This window comes from Malania oleifera, chromosome 8 (assembly GCF_029873635.1).
Source record: "Malania oleifera isolate guangnan ecotype guangnan chromosome 8, ASM2987363v1, whole genome shotgun sequence".
NCBI lineage: Eukaryota > Viridiplantae > Streptophyta > Magnoliopsida > Santalales > Ximeniaceae > Malania > Malania oleifera.
Genome location: NC_080424.1, coordinates 23,731,639 through 23,755,239, shown reverse-complemented (window position 1 = coordinate 23,755,239; position 23,601 = coordinate 23,731,639). Strand labels below are relative to the sequence as shown.

General features: G+C 38.9%; 1 protein-coding gene across 2 annotated transcripts; it reads right to left on the bottom strand.

The window, feature by feature from the left end:
* Positions 1 to 2,036: 2,036 nt before the first annotated feature.
* Positions 2,037 to 13,767, bottom strand: LOC131161797 (nitrate reductase [NADH]-like). 2 transcript variants are annotated; one of them, XR_009138618.1, is made up of 6 exons: positions 12,889 to 13,767; positions 12,314 to 12,778; positions 12,057 to 12,197; positions 10,588 to 10,820; positions 2,489 to 3,886; positions 2,037 to 2,361 (listed from the first exon to the last, which is right to left on the bottom strand). XR_009138618.1 is itself a non-coding variant. In XM_058117769.1 (5 exons), exons 1-5 carry the CDS (start codon positions 13,439 to 13,441, stop codon positions 2,603 to 2,605), a joined length of 2,676 nt encoding a protein of 891 aa, XP_057973752.1. In that variant the 5' UTR covers positions 13,442 to 13,767; the 3' UTR covers positions 2,037 to 2,602. The 2 variants fall into 2 exon arrangements, 1 of the variants encoding a protein (XP_057973752.1); XM_058117769.1 differs by having other exon boundaries at positions 2,037 to 3,886.
* Between the last annotated feature and the right edge of the window lie 9,834 nt (positions 13,768 to 23,601).

Below are 23,601 nucleotides of genomic sequence, written 5' to 3'. Positions count from 1 at the left end.
AAATCATGAACATCACATTCCATTTTCATAGAACTATATTCCTATATAGATTATTTGTGGGATGCATGAACACATTACATTATTTAATACTTATTATATGAAACTCTTGTGGACTCATAAAATTCATTACTAGTTGAATTATTGTGAACTATTTATTATAAACACCCAAGTTTGGAGCATATCTTTATGGAAAATATTCTATTTATAGACGAAATGTTACCAAAATTTTTCTAAACTGATAAAACTTAACTATTTAAAATTGTATCATTTTTTTTTTAACTATGTTCAAATGTCCGATTATTTTTCTATCAAATCATTGATACTCATAGTAAGTATACATATATGTTCAAAAATCGTATACTAAATTTTTTTTTTTTTTTTTATAATTCTTAATTTTTAGGGTTTGCAGCTATCACAAGCTGATGCCATGCACTAAAGTTACATGTAGATTTTGATTTTTTTTTTTGTAATCTAAAGGGATGAAATTTCTGTATTTTAATTTGAATTTGTATAATGTATTTGAATTTAAATTTTGAATTTTTTGTATTTTTTGTTATCTAAACAACTGGAATTTCTGTATTTTAATTGAATTTGTATATTATATTTGTATTTGTTTTTGAATTAGAATTAGAATTAGAATTTTGAATAATTTATGAATTTTGTAGTAATTATGGTTTAATGTTATGTATGCAAAAATGTAATTATAGATTTTTACAAGAATGTCACAGATAATTGTCCATTTTTTAAGTATTAGTGAAGGTTTTAGAGCCGTCACTAATAGTAGAATATTAGTGACGGTTTTGAAATTCGTCACTACTACTCTACTATTAGTGACGATTTTGAGTCAAACTAATGTAGAATTTATAGTGACGGTGTTAGGGTTTTAGTAACAGTTATAATCCGTCATTAATACTCTATTATTAATGACACTTTTAAAATTCATTACTAATAATTATTAGTAACCGCAGTTATGACGATTAATTCAAAATCATCACTAATACTTATAAAACCATCACTAATACTATTAGTGACAGTTTTGTGATTACTAATGATGATTTTGATCATTTACTAATAACCTTATTTTTTGTAGTGTATATTTTTATTCTGTTTTTTACTTTCTTTGATAACCAAATATGAAAATATAAATTCCTTAATATTTTTCTTTTCTTTCCCTAAAATTTTCCAAATTCCAAATCGAGCCTAAGAAAAAAAATGGATTTCTAAGAGGATTTTACTTTGAAAGAAAATAACAATGAAACTTTCATTTCTTCATTCTTTGAAATGTTTTTCGGGGAGTGTTCTTAAGAGAGAGGGGACCTCACTTGATCTTCAAAGTTCTATTTCATCACAAGGTCAGTGTCTAACCCATCTGTTTTTGCATGATCCTTAGAGGCATGCACTTGGTTTTTTATGTGATCTTCCATGTTTTTTTTATGTGCTTTCATGTTGCAATTTATGCCATATTATTGTTTTTCAAATGTGCATAAAGAAGGATGTGAAAAGTGTCAAAGATGACACATATAGGATAAATTACAGTGCAAGTGATCGATCAACTATGTAGGCGGTCGACTAACTTCATACCAAAAGATGTTTTCCTGCACCTTTTTCGCATTTTTTTTTTTCTAAACTTCTGTCCTATTTTGAGTTGCTACACTCATCTGAGTGTAGTTGGCCAGTACCTTATCCGAAAGAGAAGAATTGATGCAGCTAAGGATAAGATTGTCCTGGGTTTCCCAAACATCAGAGGACGGGTTGGGGATTTTAGAGCCATCAGAGGCAGTGATGGTTTTAGCATACAACTGGATGGTGCCATCTATATAGGCGAAGACCTTCTGGTCTTTGAGGTAGGTAACATGGTGACTTTTAATTTAGACGTGTGAGTTTAGTGAGGTTAATGGAGGAAGATGGGTTGAAGGTGGGAAGATTGGACCCGAAAGCATTTGAAGTTGAGGAATTTGGGGAGGAAGTTATCTTGGAAAGGATCGGTTAGACGTGAGTCCTTAGCTCTGATACCACATAAAGAAAATTCATAAGAATTGCATAAATAAAATGTTTTCATTTAAGATACAATAAAGTGTGCACAAAGTATAGGATTTATATGCAAACTATCCATAACCTTCTCCTATACATAAGTTACTTGAAAATCAAAAGTAATATCACAATGCTAACAAACAAATCAGCTGGCTTGAAGTATCACTAACAAACATTACTTTCGGCATGCTTGTGTGCTCTCACCATCGTGTTGAATTTTATCTCCAATAATCTCCAATAATCTCCGAAAAAATAGCGGTTGGGATAACATCTCTCAAACGCTTCGAAGCTCCTCTTAGCCTTGAGGAGTTCCAAGCTGTCAGCTGAGCACTGAAAGATTCCAGAAAAGTCCAATGCAAGTTAAGAAGTTTCAACATGTTGAACTCACAATGGAAAAGAAGATTAATTTTTCATGCACTCTTGCAACAAAGCACACACATGGAGGCCAACGTCCGACCTTTTCTTCGGAGATAATTATGAGAAACATTTTCCCATTACAATCCGACCAAGACCTCCAACGCCGAAATTCGAAAAGCTCTGACCATTAGCATCTTCCTTAGCTCGCTGCAAATTAAAATATCAGCAACGAATCCTTTATATCATAGTTCATCTTCTCCAAGTTGGGTTTCACCGCAAACTGAATCATTGGAGGTGGCCCGCAAGCCAAAGCCAAGGTGTCGCTCGACGCTTCCGGGATGTGCTCCCGCAGAATACTCTCCGTAACAAACCCTACGCTGTATTTCCATCCTTCCCTCATCGTCTCTCCGACCACATACCACACCTTCAACTTCTCATCATGCTTCTCCGCCCAACCATCGAGTTCTTCTCTCAGCAATATATCATCCTCGCTGCGATTCGCGTACACCACGTACATCTCCGTCTCGTCGTTCGGGTCCCTCAGAACGGCTTGAATCACCTGATAGATGGGCGTGATCCCGGTTCCGCCGGTGATCATGGCCACCCTCTTGGCGAACTTTTGTTTCCCGTCGACGACGAAGTTGCCACGGCCGGCGTACTCTATGTGGCCCAGAGGACCCTTCACCTCCAGCACGGAGCCCAGCGGGAGAGATTCCAGGTGCTGCGACATTAGCCCGCCGGCGGGGAACTTGGGATTCACGCCACGGAAGTAAATCTTTACGACCAGATCGAAGAACCCCACTTCGTCCACAAAGTTGGTTGGCGTGTAAGCTCTCATGCACAGCTTGTCGTCAATGGTGGCGCAGAGGAATATGTGCTTCCCTACTGGCAAGCCCAGGACCTGATCTTCGGAGGGCAACGCGAACCGGAACCGGCGAACGTCGGGAGAGATTGACGTCTTGGACACGAGCTTGCATGGGATTTTTTTCCCTGGCAGCAGCGCAAGTCTTCCGGTAAGCGATGCCGGCAGAGGCGCCGCCTCTCTGATGGGAGATGGTGGTGCCGGCGCTGTTATCAACTCGCCGATTAGGAAATCCTCGAGGAGTTGATTGGCTTTGTCGGAGTGGATGGCGTCGAACTCTTCGGTGCAGTCGGTACCGGCGTTGATGAGGATACTGTCGGAGCCGCCGGGGTGATCTTTGAGGAAGCGAGTGCAGTCGTAGACGTGGCCGCGGACGACGATCCATGTCGACTCCGGGGAGCGGTGTTTGTTAACCTCGGCCATTGGGAAAGTCTTTGAGGACGACTTGTTCATGAAAGATGAGGAAGAGCTCTTCCTCAATGTGTCGGAGGATTTCTCGAGCTGCTTTTGCTTGGCCATCCACCCGCCGGGCTGGTTCGCCGGCAGAGTAGGGTGCTCGAACAGGATTCCGATTTCACCCTCATGGGGTTTGCACAAGTTTGTCTTCACCCGGAACCAGCAGTTGTTCATCATCCCCTGGATATATACAAATGATTAGCATCCATAATCTTAGTAATAAAATGATAACTAAGATAATAATTAACATGTAAACGTCAAAACTTGTCCCTCTATCCCCATGCATGATATCTTTGAGCCTTGTTAGTGCCATTGTCAATTCATGCATCCTAAACAACTCTGTTTCTCAACATGCAAGGATCTATTACAGTGTAAAATTGTAATCTATCACATGTGGATTATAGACTTGTGTAAATGGAATAATTCAAGATCTAAGGATTTAAAGTTTTGGGTAAAGTCGGTACTAGTTTGCACCTAAAACTCCTTGATGTTAACAAGGAACGTGAAGTACATCAACTCTATAACCAATGCAATTCACTAAACCATATGTGTGTGTATGATTGAAGTATCTAAACATAATAATCGTAAGTAGAGTTGAGGGAGGTTAGAGTTCTTATATTAGATTTGAATGTGTAGATTTAGACAGAGAGACAATAAAAAATATTATTTTATCTAAATCTCTACGAATTCAAATCAAAATTTCAAATTTATAGACAATCTTAAATTGTATTTAACAATACATATTTCAAGTATTGGATTGCGGATTTGGATAAATTTTTAGATACTTGTATATTATATTTTATTCACTTCTATATAAATTAAAATTAAAAGCCTAAATTCCATGTTTTGAAAGGCATAATCAATTGTAGCATAATTCTTTTAAAAAACAAATTACAAGTATGCAAACATTTTAAATAACAATTAATTAATTAATGGTAACGTTTGGAGACAAATGAGGCAATGGAATTAGTGTTATTTGTCAAAGAATCAAATCAATATTAATTAAAGAAGTAATAGAAGTTAGCTAGCGGGCCCTGTGCGTGGTAGGTACGTGGACAACATAGGAGGGCATCAAAGGAGCTATCAATTCAATTCAGAAAAGTCAGTTGACCAGGAAGCTTGAATACTAAATTAATATAACTTTCCACATTTAAATTATTAAAATTTTATATAACATTATAAATAATATGTATTTTATATATTTATTTATACTATATCGATTCCGTTCGGTTAATTATGGTTATTCAATTGATTGAAACAAAATCGAATCGATAGTTGAAAAAATTAAAAATTTTGAATCGAAATCTAACGTAAAAAATGTTTAATCGATTTTTCAATTTGCTTTGGTTCGATATTGTGGTTTGGTTTAATTTTTCAATTTTCTTGCTCATCCGTATTTCACACCTAAGGATGAGGTTTACTCCAAGAGTTGTGGGTGTGCTCGAATTGAATACTCCATGAGACATAATTTGGGAAGTCAATCATTTTTGTATATCTATACTATTATAAAGGGGATTCCTTTATTTAGTGTCTTCTTTCAAAAATGTAAAATTTATCCTGACATGGTTTGAAAACCACCACACTTGTAAAGTGGTGAGTATGGTTTATTTATAATGAATTGAGGATTGTGTGTAATAATTACATATCAATTACATACTAATTTAAGAACAAATAAATGGAAAGTATATACAAAATATGCTCCTAGAATTAAGGCAGAGGATCCTCAACATGATCCTCAACACCCCCCCTATAAGCTAAGCGTTAGATTGGAACAGATGTGAAGCTTGGATCGGAAGAATTCAAAGAGAGGTAGTGACACACTTTCAGTGAAGATGTCGGCAACTTGCAAATGAGAGGGCACATATTGGGTGCAAAATTTGCTAGCAAGAACAAGTTCACGAAGAAAGTGGTAATCTAGCTCAACATGCTTGGACCGCTTGTAAGAAATAGGATTGGAACTCGAGAAGATCGCACTCTTGTTGTCACAAAGTAGAAGAGACCGCTGCGATGCGTGAGCCAGAGAATTTTGACAACAACGATAGTTAAGGCACGATACTCAAATTCACAACTAGAGCGAGAAACAGTAGGTTGTTTCTTTGCATTCCTAGAGACACAAAATTGTTGCCAAGATAAATACAATAACTAAAGGTAGAACGACGAGTATTTGGGCATCCTGCCCAGTCTGCATCAGAGTAAGAAACTAAAACACTAGGGGCAACAGAGGGATGAAAAGTGAAACCAAAATGCAGTGTGCCCTTAATATAGCGAAGAATACATTTGACAGCAAGGAAATGATCTTTAGTCAGAGAGTGGAGAAATTGATTGACAGAGTTGACAACATGAGCAATATAACAACGTACGCATGATAGTCAAATATTGAAGATCACCAACAAGAGATCCGTAAAGTGTGGGATTCGAAAACTGAGGACCATCAGCGGAGAGGTGCTGGAAAATAACTATTATGGTGTGGATTGGTTTGCTGTCAAGTAAGTGAGCATGTGTAAGAATGTCTTGTGCATATTTTAACTAACTGATATTAAGACCATCAATGGTGGAGGTAGCTTCAAGACCAAGGAAGTAACTGAGGGAATCCAAATCCTTGGTAGCGAACTCAGAATTATGCTTGCAAGTAAAATTGTCAAGATGCTTAGAGTTGTTGCCTGTTATAATGATGTCATCAACATAGAGAAGCAAATATATTATGTTAGACTACTTATGAAAAAAAAAAAAATGATGTGTCTGCACGACTACAATAAAAATCAAGGTAAGTGAGAAAGGAGCTAAAACGCTGAAACCAAGCGCGAGGGGCTTTACATGATTAGGAAAGCGAGGGTCAATATACCCAGGGGGTTGCTCCATATAAACATGTTCAGTGAGAAAGCTATTGAAGAATGCATTTTTGACATCAAGTTGGCGAAGGGGCCATTTGTTTGTTACAACAAGAGAAAGAACAACACGAACAGTGGTAGCCTTGATTATAGAACTAAAGTTGTCAATGTAGTTAAGGCCAGGTACTAGCTAGAGTGTAGCCCTTGGCAACAAGACGAGCTTTAAGACGCTCGATAGATCCATCAGGCAAGTATTTGGTCCGAAAAACCCATTTGGAACCCACAATATTGGTGTTGGCGGGTCAAGGAACCAAAACCCATGTATGATTAGTTTGTAGGGTTTGAACTTCGTCGTTTATGGCAGCAAACCAAGCAGGATTCTTAGTAGTTGATTTGAATCCTTTTGGCTTAATGGAAGCAAGAAGAGCAAAAAGAAGGGCTAGAGGATTTCACAAGGCCGAGATGCGCAAGGTGGCAAGTCTTAAAAATACCAGCTTTGGCTCGTGTGAGCATAAGATGGGATCCCAATTAATGGGATAGCTGCAATAGGAGTGCGAGCAATGATAGCTAACTCAGGGTTGGGCTCATGAGAAGCTAGACGAAGGGCCGAGTGCGGCAGATACGTACCTGCATGAGAACTAGCTGCCTGCAAGGACTCATCCACTGGATCAGGACAAATAATACCTAGGTTGGATCCAGATTAAGGAATGTGTCGAGAAGGTGGTGCACGAGAAGGTAGGGGTATGTTTGTATGTGGAAGACTAGGTTCCAAAAATTTGGAGATATGGAGGGAGGACATGGTTTGGGCCTGTGAAGCATGTTGGAAGGGGAAGTGGTTCTTATCAAATTGGGCATGTCGAGTGATATAAAGTCTAGAAGTGGCGAGATCAAGACAACCAAACCCTTTGTAGGATGAACTGTAACCCATAAAAATGCAAGGAAGACTACGAGGGGAAAATTTATTAGTCATGCAATCACGTAAGCAAGGATAAATACAACAACCAAAGGGATGAAAGTTTGCATAATTAGGAAAGGAACATTATGGAAGTTCAAAGGGGTACTTACCTACGAGAAGTAGTGTGGGCAAACAGTTGTGATGTAAGTAGTAGAGCTAAAAGCGTCAACTTAAAAGTGAGTAGGAGTGTGAGAATAGAAAATGAGGGCTAGATCTGTCTCAGTTGCATGATAGTATTTTCTTTCGACGTGACCATTTTGGGTGAGTGTATATGAATAAGAGAGTTGATGATGAATGCCAGATGTACGGAGGTGTGCTTTAAAGTAGTTGCTAGTGAACTTTGCACCACCGTCACTTTGAAATATTTTTATATGGGCAAAATATTGATTTTCCACAACTTTTTGAAATTGAGGAAGAGTATCATAGAAGTCAGATTTTAATTTCAATAAAAGAAACCCAAGTGAAACGGGACAAATCATCAACAAATAAAACATAGTACGCAAAACCCAAATTTGACTTTATAGGAGGACCCCATATGTCACAATGAATGAGATCTAAAACTTTGGATGATCGATGTTCATTACGAGTATTAGGAAACCGGTGATTCATCGCAATTTAACATGTACTACATAATAAAGGAGATGTCAATAAAGATGTAAGATAAAACTGTCCTTTTTTTTTTATATATATATTCAAAAGAGAAATAATAGAGTGATTCATATGTCCAAAGCGAGCATGCCATAAATCATACGAAGCATGTAGAGATTTATTTTGAAGAATAGAAACAAAGGCTGAATTTTCGCATTCTAGCACACATAAGCTGCCATCTTGTTTACCGATTGCCACCACCCTTCCCATTTGGCGATTCTGAACAGTAAAAGAGTTATTAGTAAATGTAATAGATAATGGAAAATCAGATGTTAATTTACTAATGGACAACATATTTTCAGTGAGGTGAGAAACAACCAAAACATCTAACATGTGAAAATAAGGGGAAGGATAAATTTTACTAGTGCAAGTGATGGGTAGTGACGCACCATTTTTGACAATAACACAATCCTTACCCATATAAGAATTGGACTGATCTAAGTTGGATTGAGTTGGAGTCATGCGGGCCGAAGGTCCTGTATCTAAGTACTTATCAGAACCCTCATAACTGGAGATGGAACATGATGAGGTAAGGGCTTTGGCAAGCTAAGCTTTAGAGGTATAACCTTGGCAATCATATCGTTTGCTGCATCAATCCGTATAGTGACCATCCATGCGGTATATTTGGCAACACGAGGGACGACACCTAGAGGAGGAGCACCCTTGTCTGCGTCCATAGCCACCAATTTGACCTTGCGGAGGAATTGGATCTCTAGTTTGTCATTGGAGGGTGGTGATGGGTAGCAGTGAACGTTGCAGTAGGCAGAGCAGTAGGTTCCAATGATTTTTAAAAGAACTCAAAACTCTCAACTTTGGGCACAAGTTAGCAAAACAAGGTAACGGGGGTGAGAGCCATTTGTGTCATGGAAAAACTCGTGAATTCCAAGCCAAGACCTTGGAGGAACCATTGTACCTTGTCCGTGTTATCAACGGGTCGGCCGATCACATGGAGTTTAGCATAGAGGGCTTTTAAGGCTCGGGTATACTCCGAAACAAATCTGGTGTCACGTTTCATCAGTTGCAAATCATCCTTAAGATGGATTTCACGAGCTTTGGAACGATGGATGAAGGTGTTCTTTAATGTAACCCAGATCTCGCGTGCAGTGGATAGACCCACGACTTCAACCATGGCCTCCTTAGTGAGGGAGGACAATAGAAGGTTAAGGAGATATTTGTCTATATTTTTCTAGGCTACATGTTTGAGGTTTAGTGTTTGAGAGTCCGCAGGGTCAAAACAAGGTTGGGGCTCAGGAGAGCCATCCACATGGCCGATTAGTTCTTGGCTCTCTAAAATAGGGAGCAATTGACTCTTCCCGAGGAGATAGTTGGAGGAGGAGAGTTTGATAGTGACCATGTGGATTAAGGTGTTGAAAGGGAGAAGAGTGGAGGAGGGGTCAGCATCCATGAGTGATAAGTCGGCTATAGGAAGGGGTAGTGACAATAGCAACACAACAAGCGGCACAGACCACAACATTGATTGTGCGCTGGCCGTGGATTTTGGTGATGCCGGGAAGATCTATGGACAGAGAGGCAGGATTGGCAAGGTCCTGCGCCAGGGGCGTGCCAAGTCAATATTGAATGAAGGGGCGAAGGGGCTCCGGGAGGGTTGTGCGGGTCTACTCGGAAAGGTACTCAGAACGTGAGGGAATCAAATTCGTGAAGTGGCTAGAAAAGCTAGGATTGCAATAAGAAATAGAGGAGGGGAAGAACATGAAGGAATCACGGCTCATGTGCACGAGAACATGCAATAAGGGCTAGGGAGGCCATGCGGCGCTAGGAGTGTATAATGGAAAGAGATTAGGGTCGATTTGGGGGGGGACAATGTGAGAGAGAGAGAGAGAGAGAGAGAGAGAGAGAGAGAGAGAGAGAGAGAGAGAGAGAGAGAGGGGCTAGGGAGGCCGTGCGGCGTTAGGAGTGTAGAAGGGAAAGAGATTATGGTTGGAAGACAGATGGGTTGTGGCAGCGGTGCCTAAGAAATTAGGGTAGCTAGACCGTTTTGACTCTGATATCATGACTAGGTTTGAAAACCATCTCACTTGTAAAGCGGTGAGTATGATTTATTTATAATGAATTGAGTATTGTGTGTAATAATTACATATCAATTATATGCTAATTTAAAAATAAATAAATAGAAAGTATATATATAATATTCCTAAAATTAAGACAATAATTCAATCCTCAATAATTCCTAGAACTATCAATGATTATTTCAAAATATACTTTTAACTACTCACAATTTTTTTAAAATACTTTTATAATTGTGTCAAATTTATCCCTATAACTACTTATAATTATTTCAAAGACTCGTAAAATTATCTGCAATTATCCCAAAATGCATTTATATTATTCAATTTTTTATTATTTTCTTTAAAAATTTTTAAAAAATAGACACCCATGGCTAGTATATATAATGTGTGGTTGGATAGGATTTGGGGGTGGTGGAGGCATACCATGACATTCCAAATGAGCTTCTCCGGTTGGGTGTTAAGGGTCTCGTCCCACGCCCGAACTGCAATCTCCTTGGCACCAAGCAGGAGCAGCGCCTCCACCTCCAGCGACCAGAAGCACCAACACCAATATCTTCCACACTTGTTCGGTGTCTCTGGGTGCTGCACCCTGCACACGTGCCACGTCTCGCCCCCGTCCATCGTCACCTCCACACGTGTAACTTTCTTCCCTCCTCCTATAGATTATCTACGCGTTATCATTCCAATTAAATCACCTCTCATATTTTTCATCAAAATTAATTAAAACACAATATTAAAACCATATTTCCAGAAATTTGAAAACCCTTTTCCTTTTGGTATGTCTGAACCAAGGATTTTTTTTTTAAGTAAAGGAAAAAAGAGAAATATAATTAAGGAGACTCGGTCATTTCTTAATATATATTTTTTCTTTATATCAATATTACTAAAGATAAAAAATTTTTCTTATATGATTATAATTTTTTTAAAAATTAAATAGTAATAATTTATCAAATTGAATTTGTATTGACTAACTTGGTAAACTTTTCATTATTTTAATTTTTTTTATTTATCTAATATTTCTTAAATTTCAAACATGTCCTTTCCCTACTCTATGTTATTTATTTTTTAAAAATAGTTATTATTTTTATAGTTTTAAATTAAAATTCTTTTCAAATTATTAAACGATCCACCATGTATAGCAACTTGTGGAAGAAACCAGACAAAGAAAAAGGAGTGATTAATGTGAACAAATATTTCAATTCTACAAAATTTTAATTTGAAAAAGTAATTTTAATACTGTTTATTTGTAAAAAAAAATGATTTTTAATTTTTAAACGATAAAAAGATGACAAATTATTAATTTTTTAAAATTTATAAGAAAATTGAAAATATTTTTAATCATTTTTTATTTTTTTATAAAAATTTGAGAAATTACAAAATGAGTCATTATTTTTATAATTATTAAAAATTTTAAAAGTAAAAACTAACCATTCTATACCACTCACCTTAATTTATATATATATATATATATATATATATTATGACATGGAAATTCGAACTACCAATAAATTGTTTGGACCTCGCGGTGCGACATCAATTCTACACAGTGAAATGTTTTCGTCCGTGATGTTGAGATTTTTAAATCACTTAGAGCAAGCCGTAGTAGGCAAAAACCTTTTGGCCTTTCGGGGCTCAAAAACAACACCGCGACTTACGCATGTAGAGCAGCCAACAGGACGAGATGTATTTTGTTGAACATCACCCCCACGTGTCAGCTTGTCACTTTGTGGGAAAGCCCACAAATCGACGGCAGCTGGTCCGAATATTTGTTGGTATATGTAAACCCACGCCCATTACAAAATATTTTCTTTTTAATTAAATATATAGTCGCACATTTTTAAAAAATAAATAAATAATTTATTAATTTTGTTTTACCAAGATTCCAAACTCACCGGAATACGCGTAGCCCCGCAACGTATACGGCGTCTGAGTCGTCCTAGAGTTGATCAGCAAGATCTCCTGGTGACTCGGCGTCGTGATCACCGAGTTTATGTTCAGCTCGTTGATGATGTGCTCCGGCTTATACCACCATGCTGCGATCACAACCCCAAACCGTGACATTACTTCACATTAACATATCTCCTGATATATTGAGAAAAATAAATAAATAAAAATAAAAATATAACACGTGGGCGCGGGGGCAGTATACCCTCGGCGTTGGCTAGCATGGCGTCGACGTGGGAGGGAAGGACCCTGTTGTCTTTGTAGTGGTAATAATTGTCGGACTCTTGGGTAGTTACTACGATGCGCTTCAGCCATTTTACCATGCGCCCCCCGATGAACCCCGGGATGATAATACGCACGGGGAAGCCGTGATCTGGTGTCAGCGACGCACCGTTCTGCATGTACGCCAGTATGATGTCTCGCGACGGATCCATGGCGATCTCCTTCCTGATGCTGGTTCCGTACTTGGACCCACCTCCCCCTCCCCCCGGCAGATCCTCCGCCCCTTCGAAGCACACGTTCAGAGCCCCCTTCCGACGGCTCATGATCCCGCATCTCTTGAGGACGCACCGTAACGGTACTCCGCGCCACACCGAAGTCGACACCCCTGCCGCACCCCAGTTGAACCCAACTGTCTGCTTCACCATGTTCTGCTCTTTCCTCCGGTTCCCTAAATTTTAAGGATTATTCATTTTTTTAATTACTGTAAAAAAATCATAATTTATATATATATTTCTACTTAAATTATTAAGCTTTTGGGGGAGGAGTGAGTAGCAGTACCGGCGCAAACGAGTGTGGCGGGAAACTCGCGGGCGGGGAACTCGGAAATGAGTTGGTCCATGGAGAATCGGGCGGGTCGGGTGACGAGTCCGGAGACCTCCACGGTCCAGTCAGCCCAGGTGGCTTTGGGGACGTGGCCGTGATTGCGAACGTAGTGGAGGGGGACGGGGGTGATGAAGCCGTGGTGCATGAGTCGACTCAGGGGAGCTTCCGAGTTGAAGGGGTGCTTCCCGGTGAGGCGGACCATGGAAGGGTTCCGCTCCACCCAGTTATCCGCCGTCCCTTCGTCCCTCGGGTCCAAGATCGACGGCTCCAGTTCTAGGTTCCCCCTCTCTATCAAATCCTTCCAATCCTCAATCCCGCCGCCCTCGTCGTCTTCGCTGGACGAGTAGTCCAGGTCCTTCATCATCACGGCCGGTTTTATTACGGGGAAACTACAGCCGCGAACCGGGGAGTCGGACAGGTGGTTGGGACCTGGTTTGAAGCCGCGGACGGCGCCGGGGAGGTTCTGCTCAAGGCGGGTGAACTGGCGGTTCTCGACGGAGGTTGCCATTGGAGAGAACAGGGGATGGGGATGGGGATGGAGACAAGAAAAGTAGAGAAAAAGAAGCGGACCAGGTTCTCTGCTAGACCTAGGTAGGCAGGTAGCTAGCTAGGTAGAGACGGGCTGAATTAGGGATTTGAGGAACTCGCACTCAAAGAAGGCAAGGAATTTTGCCGTGGTGTTAAGAGGATTAAATAGGAGTGGAACCCGTCTCGACGAGCGGTGAGGAGGGACAAGACCCCACTCAATGGAACGCATTACGTGAGAGAAAGCAATGACGTTATTTTGATAGGGAGAGAGAGAGACAGAGAGGGCTTAAGGTAAAAAGCTTTTGTAAGATGGAGCAAATTTAAGGTGGTCTTTAAGTGTGAGTACTATGATATTTTAATAAATTTAAATATTAATATAATGACTTATAAATTGTAAACTGTGAGTTTCAAATATAAAAATACTACTTGAAGAGAATAAGACATCAATCCGTACTATTGAGTCATGGCAGACTCAGACAATAGCAGCAGAGAAGGCGACACAAAATGAACCCACTTGGTATACATACTAATTCTTCTACTGTCATGCGAATTTTCCTGCGAGCAGGCGATGGACATGGCCACATTGCTCCGGCTTAAGGCGGGTTCTTCCGGTCGGCGTCGGCACAGGAGTGTTGGGGGCCGGCGTGGCTGCTTGGTCTGGCACAACCACATATGAGTGGCTGGCTGGCTGTCTGTTACCCTTGTGCATTCAACAAATATCCACCACCCAAAATGAAGGTGAATAAGGTTAAGAATTTCTATGTTTGGACCCTATCTAGTTCCACAAAGGAACTACATTAAAGTAAAGAAAAGGACCCCAAAACAAGTCTAGTCGACTTCAGTGCGTGACATTGGGTGCCAGTATTTTTGCTTTGTTGTGCATTTTTATTTTTGGATATTGGTTTCATTTTTGGATGAATTATAAAATTGGTTGTTGGTAAATTTAATAAAAATATAAAAAATAATTAAATAATATTGACTATGTTATCCTTGCGTAGCTTTTTGGAATGTAATGGTACATGATCGTCATGAAAAGGAACCCCCCTAAGCAAGGGTGTTTCCTAGTCAATCAAGTGACTAGGTGGCGAATCACCTAAATGATGCGTAAATTAAATACTCTAGGCAAGATGCAAATCTCTTCCAAGGGATCAAATGGCGTATCACCCTGGCAACAGAAAACACTGATTCACTAGGCGACAATGGTCACATAAAATTATCCCAATTTATGATTATATTTTTAAAATATTTAATAAACTATCTTTGGTACTAGGATTTATTATTTAAAATTTGTACTTTTTATTTTTTTTAAAGGTAAATTTATTAAAGGAGCGATAAGCAAGAAGCTTCAATCATCCCGAACGAAAGAGAAAACAACACAAAGGGGAAGGGATGAACTTAGTCACCCTCCCAAATCATATAAAATACAAGAAAACTCTTCCCAGTCTAGATGAGATGACAAAGAGTTGGATCTAGTTCAAAAGTACAAATTTTATAAACATTTATCATACACCTTCGTGACGGTAGAATAGTTTCCTTGAAGATTCTTCCGTTACTCTCCTTCCAAATTTCCCAACAAATGACTGCTAGAATAGCTACTTTCATCCTTCTAAGAAACGCTTTGAGCTTTGAAAAATTTGTACTTGTTATTGTAAAATTAATTCAGGGTCTGCTTGGTATGGTTATTGTTTTCTATTTTCTATTTTCTTTTGTCCGTTTCTGTCTCTCCACAGTGAAAAAACATATTATAAAAACACATTTGTTTATGTTGTCAGTTTTCTATTTTTTATTACCGGTTTGTAGCTATTTACCGAAAACTAGAAATTAGATTTTCTAGTTTTTGGTTATTTTCGCAACTTGTTGCTAGAAATTTTAATATCTAGAAATATTTTTTTTTTAATTAAAGTATTTATTTTATAAATTTTAAATTAAAATCAAAATTAAATGGTTATATGAATTTAAATATAATAAAAAATATATACATAAATTTTCAAAAGCAATAATAAAGTCAATTACAAAAAACTTTCACTATTTTTCAATTGTCATGTCCAATAAATTTTTTATTGTAAAGTAAAATTTGAAACTAAAACAAATAAGTAAAATGGTCTTAATAAATTTCATTTTTATTATAGTAATTTTTTAATATATATTATTTGTAATTTTATTATTTTAAACATATTTTATAAATTGTCTTATTTGAAAATGAGCATTTTTTAATTAAGTTTTAAATTTGTAGTCGTTTTATAAATGTTAACGAAACAAGTTGTTGATTTCTCGTTTTTAGTTTTTGTTTCTAGTTTTTAGTTTTTATTTCTCTAATTTTTAACAATGATACCAAATGGCTCCTTAGGTTTCATCCAACAGGGCATAAATACGTGTAATGGTTATTGTAAGGGATTCTTGATCCAAATCAATTCAAAATATATAATGTAATAACCCAGTTTCAAAATAGGCTCTAGTGCTTTTTATTCTCTTTTTTCTTTATTTCTCTCTCCTTCTATCTTAATCTATCCACTCCTATCTCCAAGTTTTCCCCTATGCTAATCCAAGTTTTTTACCTCCCTCTTTCCACCATCCTTCTATGATTTCTATATTCTATTATTATCTTTGCACTTTTGATGAGAGTTGACACAACGAGTCCATTTACAACCAATTAATTAACCATCTGTCTATCTAAATTCAAACCATCATTTAAAAGGCGCTTGATCTTTAATCAAATATGTCACATCCCAAACTCGCAAATGGGTTCCAGGTATGAATATAGTAACCTAACATGTCTCTGTATCAACTAAAACATACATGATACAATACAATAAGAGGGTCCGACCCTGTTGGGTATATGGATGCCCTATATAATAACACGTATACATTCATACTCATCAAATACATAGCGGAATATGATCTTTCTATACATGTATAATATTATATTAGAGTCTATACAAGGCTAGGATATACATTCCCATAGTTACAAAACATACCCCGGGGGTCTACAAAAACCATCACGACAACCCGGTTACAAAAATTTGTACCTAAACAGGCACTAATAGCAGCTAACGACATCCCTGCTTCCAAATTCTAGGATTCTAATTACGGCTACCTAAAGGACCTGAAAAACATTTGTATGTACATTCGGGGTGAGACACATCTCAGTAAGGAAGAAAACAGGTTATATCAGTGTGTGGCATACCAGTGTTATTTTACGTAAAACAAAACACCATACAATACGATACAGTTCGAAAACATTTTCATACAGTTCCAGTATTTTCACAAATCCATTACAGTACATACGATACCCAAACATACGGTCAGTGTCCTTACACTAATACGCAACTATTCTATGAAACTCGAAACTTCACAGTGATTACGTTGCCAATACGATGTAGCTCACACTAATACGCAGCTACTCTATGAAACTCGAAGCTTCAAAGCGATTACATTGCCAATACAGTGTAACTCACACCCCTCGGTGACCATTCGGAAGACACGGGTGATATTTCACACCCTCGAATGTAGAATCGGACACTCTCGCCCACGGTTTTGACATCGATACAGACGCGATGTACGGTAATTAGCCGCCACATAACTGTTTCAACGTACGGTAATTAGCTGCCACTAGCAGATTTCACAAAACCTAGAATCATTTTGAAACTCATGCTTTTATACTTATTAGCATTCGATAATTAGCCGTTGCATAGCTGTTTTATAAAATACTTGGAACAATTATATACAACCATAGATTCCACACTTATTTGGTTAATGTCAAATAATATCATTTTCCAATTCATGTATACAGTTTTATATAAATGTGGATAACATTCATCTCAATAATACAGTTTAAACAAAACAAACGGTTTTCCAAACAAAGCAGAGATGATACCTGAAATCCCTAATTTTCCTGAAAATTGTAACCCGAAAATCTTGTATTTTACCAGATATATTTTCCCAAATAAGTTACCAAAACATACTTATGATCGTAGCTTGTTGAACTCTACGGTCCCCAAAACTACGAATCGAGACTCCAAAACCTATAAATCACAGTAAAATACTTGCTTACAACTCATACTACTACACATATTTCAAATCAAAAAGGAAAACCGAGCCTTACCTCGATTTTGGCTCGAAACCTAAAACTGCTTGAAACGAGATTTTGATCTACTAGAAACGTAGAGAATCCTTCCCTGATCCTCGGGGTAACGTCAAATTTATGAATCAGGCGACGGACAGCGAAGAAATCAAGAGAGAGAGAGAGAGAGAGAGAGAGAGAGAGAAGATATTAAGCTATCTTAGCTTGCAGGTAACTCATTTGGATATTTATAACCCTTTGACTTGGGTGGATTTATCGATGAATTGGCGTCCTTGTCGACGAGTCTACCATTACCTTCATCGATGAGACGGTGGCCTCGTCGATGAGCCCGAGGTTCCAGATTTTCTAAAATCCCTCAGGATCTCCTCGTTGACGAGATACTGAATTTCGTCGCCAAGAACAAAAGCGACTTCATCGACGAACTTTGGCTTCGTTGATGAAGCTTACCCAAATGACCACTTTACCCTTCTTTCGATTATTTAATCCACATATTACAGTTCAAGTTCTTACAACCTCCCCTCCTTACAAAAATTTTGTCCTCAAAATTTGCAATCTCTCATTATGAACACATTCATACTACCAAATACATACACACTCTAAGATGATCCGGCAACCATTTGTACGCAACCCCGTTAAGATGCATACACACTTTAAGAAGAACCAGAAGCCATTTATACACAGCCCCATTATGATACATACATACATACATACATTCACTCACTTATGGAAGAGGAATACCGTGATTACATACATACACGACCTCGGGAGCTTATAATACAATGGAACTCTCCCAGAGACTAACCACACACTACTCATACGATAATAGAGTATTATATACATACATACATACCCATACCAACCCTGCTATCCAACTAGTACTCAGAACAACTGTAGATACTTCCAGCGTATTTCTGCCTCTAGTTCCCAAGAAGCTTCCTCAACCGCGTGATTTCGCCATAATACCTTTACTAATGGTATTTCCTTGGTACGCAACTTTTGAACTTTTTGGTCCAAAAGCTGAACTGGTACTTCCTCATACTCCAAAGCATCCCCAAGTTCCAAAGACTTATAACTAATAACATGGTATGGATCTGACACGTACCTCCTCAACATGGATACATGAAATACATCATGGATCCTCAAGAGCGTAGGGGGAAGTGCAATCTGGTAGGCTACTGGACCCACTCGTTCAAGAATATCTAAGGGTCTGATATACCTCGGGCTCAGCTTTCCTTTCTTCTCGAATCTCATCATTCCTTTCATCGGAGCGATTCTAAGGAATACCTTACCCCCCACCTCGAACTCCAACTCACGGCGGCGAACATCTGCATAACTCTTCTGCCGACTCTGAGCCGATCTAATCCTCGCCCGGATCAAACCCACCTTCTTAGACACCTGCTACACGAGTTCAGGTCCTAAAACCTGATGTTCACCAACCTCATCCCAATACAAAGGAGATCGATACCTCTGACCATACAGAACCTCGAATGGTGCCATCCCGATACTAGCTTGGAAGCTATTGTTATAGGTAAACTCCTCCAATGGAAGAAACTGAATCCAACTAAAACCGAAGTCTAATACACAAGCCCGTAACATATCCTCCAAGATCTGTATCATCCTCTCCAACTGTCCATCAGTCTGGGAGTGGAACGCCGTACTAAAAGTAAGCTTCGTCCCCAGTGCTTCCTGCAAGCTCTTCTAGAATCGAGAAGTAAGCCTCGGATCTCGATCTGAAACAATGGACACGGGTATCCGTGCATTCTTACTATCTCATGCACATATAGGTTCGCTAGCCTACTTAAAGGGTAGCTAACCTTCATTGGTACAAAATGAGCAGATTTTGTCAACATGTCCATGATTACCCAAATAGCATTCTGCCCGTGAAGCACTAGCGGCAATTTGATAACGAAGTTCATGGAAATGTGCTCCTATTTCCACACCAGAATAGGCAAAGGCTGCAATGGCCCAGCCGGCCTCTGATACTCAACTTTCACCTGCTGACACGTCAGACACTACTCCACAAACCGGGCAATCTCCCTCTTTATACCACTCCACCAAAAAGACTCGCTCAAATCCCGATACATCTTCATACTACCTGGATGTACTGTATACAAAGAACGATGCACTTCCTCTAGAATTGTTCTTCTGATCTCATCGTCGTTTGGAACACACAGCCTGGTCCCAAACCTCAACATACCTCTATCAGAGATGTTAAAATCCATAGCCAACCCCTGCTGCACTTTCTCCATAATCTCAGCTAACTCCACATCACTAGCCTGAGTGGCTTTAATACACTTAAACAAAGCCAGATGGATCACTAAGCTAACAATGAAAGCCTGATGATCACGAGACACCAACTCCATGCCAAGGCTTTCCAGATATTGTTTGACATGATGCTGAGCTACCACTGCAGATACTGCTACATGCTTTGACTATCGACTTAACGCATCTACTACCACATTAGCCTTCCCTGAGTGATAACTAATCGTGTAATCATAGTCCTTGATCAACTCTAGCCACCGCCTCTGCTTCATATTCAACTCCTTCTGCATGAAAAAGTACCTGAGGCTTTTGTGGTCAGTGAAAATCTCACACTGAACATCGTACAGGTAGTGTCGCCAGATCTTCAATGCATAAACTATAGCGGCCAATTCCAGATCATGCCTAGGGTAATTCTTCTCATACTCCTTAAGTTGTCGAGAAGCATAAGCTACTAACTTACCCTGTTGCATAAGCACACACCTCAAACCCTTTAGGGACTTGTCGCTATAGATCACAAAACCACCATACCCCAAAGGAATGGTCAATCCTGGAGCAATAACCAATTGGTGCTTCAACTCAAGAAAGCAATGCTCGCAATCACTAGTCCAGTCAAACCTCACCCCCTTCCTGGTCAATTGTGTCAGAGGTCCAGACAATTTAGAGAAACCCTCTACGAACTGACGATAGTAACCCGCCAGTCCCAGAAAACTCTGAACCTCCTGCACACTCTTCAGTCTTGACCAGTCAACCACAACTTTAATCTTGTTAGGATCAACTGAGTTATCGCCATTAAACACCATATGGCCTAAGAATGCGTCTTGATTCAACCAGAATTCACACTTCTTCAGCTTGGCGTACAACTTCCTTTCTCGCAGAATCTGTAGTACCAACCTTAGATGATTTTCATGCTCTTTTGGACTCCTCGACTATACTAGAATGTCATTGATGAACACCACTACGAACTGATCCAGGTACTCATGGAACACCCAGTTCATCAGATCCATGAACATTGTCGGTGCATTGGTCAAACCAAATGGCATAACCAAGAACTCATAGTGGCAGAATCTAGTTCGGAAAGAGGTCTTCGCTACATCCTCAGACCTAACCCTCACCTGATGATGCCCTAATCATAGGTTGATCTTCGAAAAGGCCTGTGTTCCCTGCAACTGGTCAAAGAGATCATCTATGCGAGGCAACAAGTGATGGTTCTTCATAGTCACCTTATTAATATCATGGTAATCAATGCATATACGCATCGACCCATCTTTCTTCTTCACAAACAAAACTGGAGCTCCCCAGGGCAAAACACTCGATCGAATAAAACCCTGGTCCAGTAGTTCCTACAACTGCTCCTTCAACTCTCAAAGTTTTGCTGGAGCCATCTCGTACGGAGCCTTAGAGATCGGTGTCTTACCAGATAGCAAATCTATCCCAAACTCCACCTCACGATCCGGAGGTAAACCGGGTAAATAATCAGGAAACACATATGAAAAATCATTGACTACTCGAATTGTAACAACCAGAAGAATAATGTTATTTAAATAATAAAGAGAAAGGGAAATAGGAACATGCCTCATCGACAAACACAAGGGTTTCATCAATGAGGGTTCTTCATGACCTTGTCGATAAGGTCCTGTCTTGTCGACGAGAAGATACCGAGAGAGGATTTTTTGGAAATCTAAAATTCGTCGACGAGGGTGCAGATTCATCGACTAACTTTCTACAAGACTCGTTAAAGAGGTGACGTGGCTCGTCCATGAATCCCGCAATATAAATAGCCCTAAACTCAGTTTAATCGCAAAAATATCGACGCAACTTCCTCTCTCTCTCTCTCTCTCTCTCTCCTATGACCTCTCCTCCATCTCTCTTCGATTTTGGCCCTGTCAGTTGGCGGATCGACTATCTGAGGCCACCATGACACTTTTAGCGAAGTTCTTTCTAAGTTTACTAGAGCAGATCGTCGGTGGAATCGAGTTGGATTTCTTCCCATAATCAGGGTAAGGTCTTTTAGTCAGTTTTTGACCTTCTGTCAATTGTAAGAAATGAAGTAGCTTAAGAAATAATGGTATTCTATTATGGTGAATATTGCTTTCAAGGTGTTGAGTGGGAAGCCCCGCGGGTGTTAGACGAGTATACCATAGGGGCTTTCTAGTAGTCAGGTAAGGGAAACATGCTAAGTTAGGAAACTTTTTTATGATTTTAGCATGAATTATATATTTTTATCAAATTATTATTCAGGTTATGTATATATATTACAGTTTCGAGAACTTGATAATATTAGTATGTATTTGTGTGGTTTGAGTCGATAACAGAAACCGTACTATATTTATAGAATTTGTGAATACCATGATATTTGCATGATATAGAATGACGAATTTTTCAGTGAACAGTATACTCAGAAATATGCATTTTGAGTAATTCTAGAATAACATGTTTATCAGTACCATAATGCCCCAATATACAGATGTTCAGATAGCAGTTCAGTTATATAGAAAATAGATTTTCAGTTAGTTTATTTAGAATTTCAGATAAATTCATGGGATTATGGTTATTTTAGAAACCACGGTAAAAATAGTATATTACAGATATCAGTTACCTATATAGTATCAGACCTTGATGGATCAGATAGCAGAGTACGGTACCGTAGCTACATATATTCAGTTTAGAGTGCAACCACTTTACTCAGATAGTAAGTGGTATGAGGTCGATCGTGCCCACGTCGGGATAGGCTCTCCATCAGATATGGATTGAGGGGACCGATTAGACTGTTGGAGTTCAGTTGACTTACCCTAGTCGGCCAACCAGGATAGGTCCCGCCTTCGGGCCGCACAACCCTATCATGAGGGGTTAAATCATGACATACAACCATCTAGGGAAATTTTCTTAGATATTATAAGTATAAGTAGATCTTTTCAGAAATAGTAGTATTAATATGAAAAGTAGTTTCATACAGATTGACATGTTAAGTTATATAGTTAATGGTTTTATTATACGTTATGTAATATCATCATTTTCAAATTCAATTATTCGTACTATTCCTAAATCAGATTATTTTACCAAACTATAGCTCAGTGGTCACACACTAATAATAGCATGTTTCATCTTACTGAATGTCGGCTCATCCCAATGTTGAATTGTTTTTTGTCATGTGAACTAGTTAGGCAAGCGAAGCACGCTCACAGGTGGAGGGGTTGTTGTAATGCCCTTTGCGAGAGTGAGTATCATTTTTGAGTGACATGTTTTTGTAAACCCTTGGAATTAGTAAGGGTAGTTTTTAGAGAACAACGATGTTTGTATATTATGGGATGATTTGACACTTTGATATTATATTATATGTGGATGTATTTTATATGATCAGCCTTCCGCTGTTTAGGTTATTGTTGGATATTAAAATAGGGTAAAAAGATTTTATTTTATTAGCACGTCATATCACGAATATCCTCGAGTCTTAACTCATCCTGCGACGGTTCCTTCACGCAAGCTAGGTACCCTTGACATCCATCCAAGAGTAGCCTCCTTGCCTGTAATGCTAATAGAACCTGTGGGGTCGAATGCACACACGATCCTACAAACTCGTATTCTTGCTCCCCAGGAGGTCTAAACACTACTACTTTCCTACAACAATCAATCACCGCAAAACTAGAGAATAACCAATCCATTCCCAGTATGATGTCAAAACCAAACATGTCATATACTACAAGATTTGCAGGTAGCAGTCTCTCTTGAATAATCACTAGGCAGTCTCCTAACATCTTACTATAGATTGTCACACTCCTAGTCGGCATAGTCACAGACAA